This window comes from Melozone crissalis, unplaced genomic scaffold (assembly GCF_028551555.1).
Source record: "Melozone crissalis strain CALT ecotype California unplaced genomic scaffold, PUWL_Pcris_2 ptg000016l_1, whole genome shotgun sequence".
In the NCBI taxonomy this organism is placed as follows: Eukaryota; Metazoa; Chordata; class Aves; order Passeriformes; family Passerellidae; genus Melozone; species Melozone crissalis.
Window position 1 is genome coordinate 34,244,426 of NW_026535794.1, and position 7,860 is coordinate 34,252,285.

The 7,860-nt window shown below is 43.5% G+C and overlaps 1 protein-coding gene across 1 annotated transcript in view; it reads right to left on the reverse strand.

The window, feature by feature from the left end:
- Positions 1–2,512, reverse strand: part of SKAP2 (src kinase associated phosphoprotein 2) — a 119,431-nt gene extending 116,919 nt beyond the window's left edge. The window contains exon 1 of the mRNA XM_054273541.1: positions 2,403–2,512. Within this exon, the coding sequence (XP_054129516.1) occupies positions 2,403–2,451 (49 nt within the window). The 5' untranslated portion in view covers positions 2,452–2,512. The remainder of the gene's footprint in view (positions 1–2,402) is intronic.
- Between the last annotated feature and the right edge of the window lie 5,348 nt (positions 2,513–7,860).

The following is a 7,860-nucleotide window of genomic DNA, read 5'->3' on the forward strand; positions in this document are numbered from 1 at the left end:
TTATTATCTGGAGAAACCAGCACAGCATGGAGGCAGGTGAATTTGAATTCTAATTCTGTTCCACCATTGATTATTTTTTGCGACCCCAATCACATCTTGTTTATTATACTAATTTTACCGATGGGAAAACAATATTCCCTCATCTCAAAGACGTGCTGGATCAATAACTGTAAGCCATTAAAATAATACATTAAGAAGCACCCTTGAAGAAGAGCATGCAGAAATTAATAACTATCTACTAACTGTGGTCTTTGTATGGTGTAATAGTTTCTTAATGAATAGTAAAGATATTACAGACCCTCCTTCCCTCCTCCATTACTATACATCCTCACTACAGGAATAGCTTGAGCCAAAAAAAAAGAAGAAAACTACATAAAAGACTGTGAGATCCTACACACCTCAGTGAAAGAACTGCTCATACAGTTTACAGGATTACTGGATTAAAGTTTACTGGATTACTCTCATTTCTAACTTTCATGCACTTGACTGATAACCTCAAAAAAGAGAGTTTAACAAAAACTGTAAAAAGTCATGCCATTATTTATTTTTCAAAAATAAGCAGGTTATGTAATTTTAACAGCATATAACCTTACAAGGTTAACCCTGAGGGTAACAATTTAAAGTTGCAAACTATTATTAGATGTAGTAATAATAAAACAAATATTTAAAGACCACTGGTAAATCATTCCATTGCCTTCTTAACTTCAGTTCTATAGACAGCACAAAAAGAAATGAGAAAAGCTAAAGCTTTACATACTCTACAAACATTAGATACCTGTGTATAACTTAGGCTACTGCTCATAGTGACTCTGAAAGTACATTACATCTTGAGGAAAAATAGGTGTTCTTTGTTTCACTTCAAAATACAAAGACTTCTGTGTCTCTCTTTCCATGGCAGACTGGATAAAGATGGGAAGAAGGAAGGAAGGACAGGTTGTGTACATGAGGTACCATGACTGAGGAAGAAATCATCATCTCAAATGATCCCATTTGCATCACATCCTTCCCCTCAAAAAAATTTTAAAGCACTTAAGGCATTGAAGAGTTTCAAGATGAGCTTCACTCAGTGAAATTAGCACCAAAACAAACATATATGCCCTCCATCTGACCATGAGTTCCAGAATTCAGTATTGCCACAGAAAATACTAAGATTTAGAAATGCTCTCTAAGGGTAATTATTTTTTCTGAAGGATTAAGAATCTATTCCATCATATGAAATCATGAGAAGCTTTCCCTTTTTTTTTTCTAGTGGCCTTCCATGCAAATTTTTAATACAGATGGTGTGATATGCAAGTGACATAGAAACTGCAGTTATAAAACACTTCAGACAGTTAGCAGAAGATGAGATGTGGTGAGAGCAATATGTTTCAAGCATTAGCTCTTTCAATCAAAGTGTTAAAAAAAATAATAGTCTGTAAAGTGATGAGTTGCACTAGACTCTGGCAGGTGCCCAGCCATGTAATTGAGCGCTTGGCCTCAGAAGGGAGATTTCAAAAAGCATGGGTAATTTGAATGGCAAAGTCAGAGCTACACAAGTTCCTGAGGCAGAAACAGAAGTTCTCAGAAGAGTCCCACTGAAATTAAAATGGCTTCAGGACACCAAACTTTTCGATAAAGATACCAGAAAAGCCAACTTTTAAGTATACTATTTATTTTAATTAACAACAACAAAAAAAATTGAATACTAGTTCTTTGAGAAAAAAGATAGCCACTCGCATTCGGAAGTCCGTACTAACATTATAACCTTTCACGGTAAGAAATCATCCCATCCCTACGCTCCAACGCATCCTGAGAGCACGGACAGCCACGGTCAGAGGTGTGTGACTGATGTGACAACACCCCAGCAATTCAGCAGCCCTTCCGTCCGCTCCTCAGCTGTTCGGCGGGGAAGTTCATTACTTTTTTTCGGCTGATGCGGGCAGCCTGCCCTGCCAGCACACCCGGGGGCAGAGACTTCCTCCGGATGGCTGCGCGGTCACCCGGCGGTCACACTCCCCGCACGCCAGTCCGCGGCAGCCCCCGAACGCCTCACCCCGGCTGGCGCCCGCAGCCCCGAACTGCCCGGCCGGGGAGCGGTGTCGGCTCCCGGCTTACGGGGGCCCGGCCCGCTCCTTCCTCCCCGCGGGGAAGCGAGCCGGAGCGCTGCGGCTCCCCACGGACGGGCACGGGCGGAGGAAGTAGCCGGGGAGGAGGAACTGGGGGGATGGGAAGGAGAGAGCCCCCGAACCCGTGCACTGGAAGCCATCGCCCGGTGCCCACCGAGGCGCGCTCCGCCGCGGCTCCAGGGGCTGCTGCGCCCGCACACCCCGGCTCCCCCGGCCCGTCACACCCCCACCGGCCCGCCCCCCTCGGCCCCCCCTTTGCCCGCCCCCCGGGAAGGAAGCCCTCCCTCCTGCCCTCACCTGCCAAGAGGCTGCAGACGTCCCCGGGGACGCGGGGAGCGTCGGACATGCTGCGGGCGGCGGGGGCGGCCGGGGACACCCGGCGGGCGGGGCTCGACGGCTCGCACCGGCCCGGGCCCGGCCCCGCGGGGAGGAAGCGGAGGCCACGCCCCCCTCCCGCGGCGGCACGGCCCCGAGCCCTGGGGGGCGGAGTCTAGCAGAATCGGGGCGTGGTTTCCCGCCACGAAGGCGGTGCTTCGGCGCGCTGGGGGCGGGGTTTCGCAGCACGGGGTGGAGCTTCACGGCGCGGGGGCGGGGCTTCCCGCCGGCTGGCTCCCCCCGCCCCTCAGTGCCGCGCTTGCGCTTCACGCCTCTCCCTCCGTGTTTATGGCTGCCGGCGGCCATGGTGTGTGAGGGCACCTCTGGCCCGCCCCCGCCAGAACCAAACGTGGCGCCCAGCGCCGGCTCCCTCCGAGCCTTCCGCCCCGAAGGGCTGGAGAAGTTGGCTATTGGATAAGAATGCCCCAGGCCTCTCTCTGATTGACCCATTGATTGTCCCGCCCACTAAGCCAGCGCCTGGCGTCCCCCTCTCCTCCCACAGGGGCGGGCCGGGCTGGGTCCGTGGATATGGAGGGTGGTGCTTTGGGGATTTAATTTTTTCCAGACGTCTTTCCGTCCTTTTTTCATTGCGCGGTGCCGACGTTGTCCCTGTCGACTTTCTGTCATTGCCAGTGTCAGGGTTTAGGATGGCAGACAGCCACAGCCTACAGCCCAGCCTCGTACCTGTGCCAACGTCCCAAAATCAAGCAAAATCAAGCCGTGGAACTCGAGGAAATCACTGAAGCAGTGGGAACAGGCCCGTTCATATCGGTGTCTGTTGGCACAGGTGTGTGAGCAGCGACAAAAAGAGATGCTGTTGCTAAGCAACACAGCTGGGCTGCTGGAAGGGCCAGCTTCGCTGGAGTGTTGCCTATGAGGCATCTTTTGTATGTTTTTCCCTCAAATCCCTAGTTGTATGTATTTGGAGCACATTGGTGATGTAATATATTTAGTGTAGAAATAGTCAAAGTAAACTCTTAACATGTGTTTCTGTCCTGGATGGTTTTGGCTCTATCTATGTTATTGCTGCAGAAAGTGTTTGTGTTAGAGCTGTGGTTATGTTAGCACATCTGTATATCATACCAGCATAGGAAAAACAACAATTAAAAGAAGGTCCATTCATGAAATTTCAGCTTTATACCATTGTAATTGCATTAATACTTGTGGCATAGCTGGCAGTATGGCTGTGGCAGTCAGGTATTAAACAATTTCCTACTTCTGCTTGGTGTAGCTGTGGCCACTAAGTCTGCAGTGTCGATGTGGTGTTAGATTATATTGTTCTCCTGACCTCTCACATCTATTTTAATCACATGGAGCAACTCATTTTAAATACATCTGTGTTTTCAAAGCATTGCAGCTTTATTACCTGACTTTATGGCCAGCCTGGCTGAAACTCAAGCAGTGAACTAATTGACCTGTATAATGTTGTGTAATGGTTTTTATGTTGGTTATCTAATTTCAATTCAACTATAATAAACATGCCCAGGCATCTGGGTGCATATGTGTATAAATAGATCATGCCTCTTTATTTGTATAAATACCTACTACTCATCTAGTACAAGAATATGTTTGATTAATTTTTCTGTAGTTGGCAAGGAAGGCTCTTCGGGCTTATGTTAAATTATACATTTCAGATGTGCAGTCTTGGGACGCTGCCACAAGGAATAAGAAAATGGCTTGTAGTCTAATTTGCTTGCCCTTTTTCAGGTTAATCATAATCCTGCTTTCTTGTGTTGACTTTATGGCACCATCAATTTCTGCTCCAGAAATGTCACTTGAACTCTGTTGTAGTCATTGTTTTGAGATCATTCTCCTGATAATTTATTCCATATGTTTACCATTTGTGTAAACTTTTCCTGCATTTCAGAATATAAGATGGGAAGAAGTAACTTACCTTTATTATTTCCCATCCCCCATGCTCCAGTCACTCTGGAGTCACTCTTTTTCTACTTACTTTTTGTGTTAAAGACCTCCTTGTTGCAGTGAAGACCAGCCCGTCTCACAGTCATCAAGATTTGTGACCCAGGCCTATTTTAAGCCTTGTTAAGTTCCAGATTTACTCATAGTTCCCTAATTTTTAAATCTACCACTAATAGGAAGCATAATTCAAAACACACTCCTTCCTGAAACAAGTCTGGCTTCAGTGCTGTTTCAGCCTGGTTTCTGAGGATTCCACAGCTTGTGCCTCATGGAAACCAGACACACCACTTGCCTAATCAGGCCCATGGATCAGGGGTTCTTGAAGCATGGGAAGCAAAGCAACAGGGAACACGCAGAAATTTATTGTCCTTCTGTGTGAGGAGAGCTACGAAAACAGGGAATTCAGGAGGAGTTGCCTACTTGGATCTGCAGAGAGCCCACAACAATGCAGCTGTGGGAAGAATAAACTTTCCCATTCAGGAGCAGCATCACTACTGCCTTGCCTTCCTGAAGAAATGTGACATATCTTGTTTACTGGGAAACCCAGCATTTTTCCCTTAAATGTTCCACGCTTCTGCAGCCGTGCTTTTAAAATTTAGATTCTAGGAGATGAATGAAACAGGACCTGTAGGCAGCTGCTCCTTGTTCTGTACATGTCCTTTAATAGAAAATTAATTGGATTACAGAGCATGCTCCCTGCCCTGATCCCTGCACTATTTCACACAGGCAGCAGCGGCCTCGTTGGTGATTCTCTGTGTTCTCATCTCTTGGCCCTGTTGGCTGTCTGTCTTCTTTTGCTGCACTCCAAACAAAACAGCTAGTCAATAGGCAGAATATTTATATTTTTTAATTATTTAATTACATTGAAATTGAAATCTTGGCAAAGATTTCTGGTATGCACATAGAGCTGTTAAATGGAAGGAGCACTGACTTTCTTTACAGAATTGCTTTCTTTATATGCACAAAAACCGTGTTTAAAAAAATCAGGAAATTATCTTATTGAGTGACAGTGCTCTAAACATGGCACCCCTGTATGCTTTTTGACTGCAGTTGCTGCACTGAAGAAAAGCAGAGGCTTTTTTTTGCGTCTAACAGTGGAAAAGCAGATCCAAACCCTTTTTTCTCTGGGAAAACATCATTAATGTTTTCCTAGGATTTGCTGCTACTATTCAAGTTTAAATTACTTCCTCAGGGGAAGATGCATTCAGGACATCACAACAGTTGCTTTGAGAATAAGTTTACTCATTAACTTTGAAGCATAAAGAAAAGTTAATACTTCATGTAACAACTCATTATGATTTTGTGTATCTTCTTCTATTCAGAATACATCTCCATGAAAGCTTCCTATTTTGCTGTCCTCTTACAGGCATTTCATGAAAAAGCAAAAACCTTGAGGCATTTAAATATTGTTTGCACAGTTGAGTTGCATTGACTGTACTATGTTAGAATGTGGAAACATGGCCTTGCATTTAGAATTCAGCCCATCAAACATGATCTGAACACACTCTTCAGTTTATGGGATCATCACAAATAGAACTAAAATGTGCTCAGCAACACTGTAAAAATTTTGAACACCAGGTGTGTGTTTCTTTGTTAGTTTGTATGCTGAAAAATTGCCACAGTGACTTTTTTTTTCTGCAGCTTGGAGGCTTGGGTGTCACTGTTAAGTGTTCTGAATTGTAAAACTGATGCACTTTGCTTTGTGAAGGCAACCTACCATTTATGGAGTACTTCCCAGGTCAATAGTGTCTTACTCTCAGTGTTATCCATTCTTATTTTACAATCTTGGTTTGAGTAATTCCCAACTCCCAGGTTTAAGAACACATCTCAAGAAATACAAGTCATTCCCTTCCATCTTCATGTTTCCCAGCTATACAACCACAGAAAGATGATGAACTGAAAAACTCTAAGAATTGTCCCCTAGATCATTTTCTATATGCCATATTGTAACTACCCATTCAGTATGCAGAGCTATTGGGTTTGATGCTGAAGTGTTCAGCTTTCCAAATATGGAGCAACAAGGCATAGCTTTTCATTTTTGTATTTGACTATTTTCCAGCAATGCTTAACTTTACCTAAGAATTACCTCTACAAAGACAGATTGCTGTTTCTGTTATCAAAACTGTAGGATAATTAATACAATTTTGAATTATGTTTTCTAAGCATTACACGGGGGAAACATTTTTGCATAAGAATTTTTTTACCTGAGCATCCATTAGATTTTATAGGATTGTGCATTATTTGATATTTTGTTAGACAAAAAAATATTCTGTGTCTCATCAAGTTCAGCGTCTTATTTAAAAAAAAATTATTAAGAAAGCTCCTATCAGATAAAGGCTTCAGAGTTTCAATAAGATCCTGTTTAGGGGTGATTTTCCAGCTGGATTGGTTCAAATGGAACATCCTGAAAGTTAATTTTGGCACAGGTATGAGATTTCAGTCAACATTTTTTCTCATAAAAATCTATGAAAGCAAGCCAAAGATAACTCTCCAAGTGTTACAGAAGAAGACTTCCACTGCTTATCATGCAAATGGTGCCAATGAAGTCTGGAGACAACCAGATAAATAAGAGTTGTGGGATTTCAGCTCCTACTAATCCATTTGTTCTTGTTTGTATCTCACCCTTTGTTCTTCAACATCTGAAATTTTGAAGTGAAAACTCTTCCTCTTCCCATTTCTCCTCTTCATGGTGTCTGGAGATGTCCTGATGGGTCTTTCTGCAGATGACTATGGTTCTAGGAAGTGGGGAGGGAAGCTCTGTTTGACTGGAGTTAATAATTAGATCTTACATAAACTTTTCTTAACCCCCTATACAATCTTGATATCTAATGAATATTTTGGAACCGTGTAGATTCTTAATAACACTGTGGTGATTAAACATGCTAAAGCATCATCTTGCATTCTACAGAAGTTAAATCTAAACCTCATCATTCTTTGAGAGGTAGATTAAATAATGAGGAGCTATGTAACCTCTAATCTAAATTTAGTGTTCTTTCTGTTCTTTTTGCCTCTTATTAACTATGGTATAATGCATGGAGTCCTATTTTAAACAAATTACACCATAGGTAAGGAAATTAATGAAGAGTACTTTTCCTTGCCTTTCTGTATGAAGAGCTGTATCCTTTTGCTATTGCAGTGGAATGGGTTCTATCTGATCAGTTCTAGTCCTGTGCCATAAAGCACTCACCATCATTTAAGCCACTGCCCTGATTTTTCTTCTCCATGACTCTTTCTCCATCACTGAGAAAAGGACAGCATTTTTTTGTGGCCAGTTTGGAGGGATTGCTCTGTCTCCTGGCCTGTCAGGAAACTTCTGCTCATTGACCACCCTGCAAGCCAAACAGAACAGGTACCACTGAGCCCAGGTGACTCTTCTGCAGTGGTGTCATTAGCCTGGCTCTCCATCCTTCATCCAGCAGCTCATTTTCAAGAAATTTTTAAGAAGGTAGTATCTGAAGAC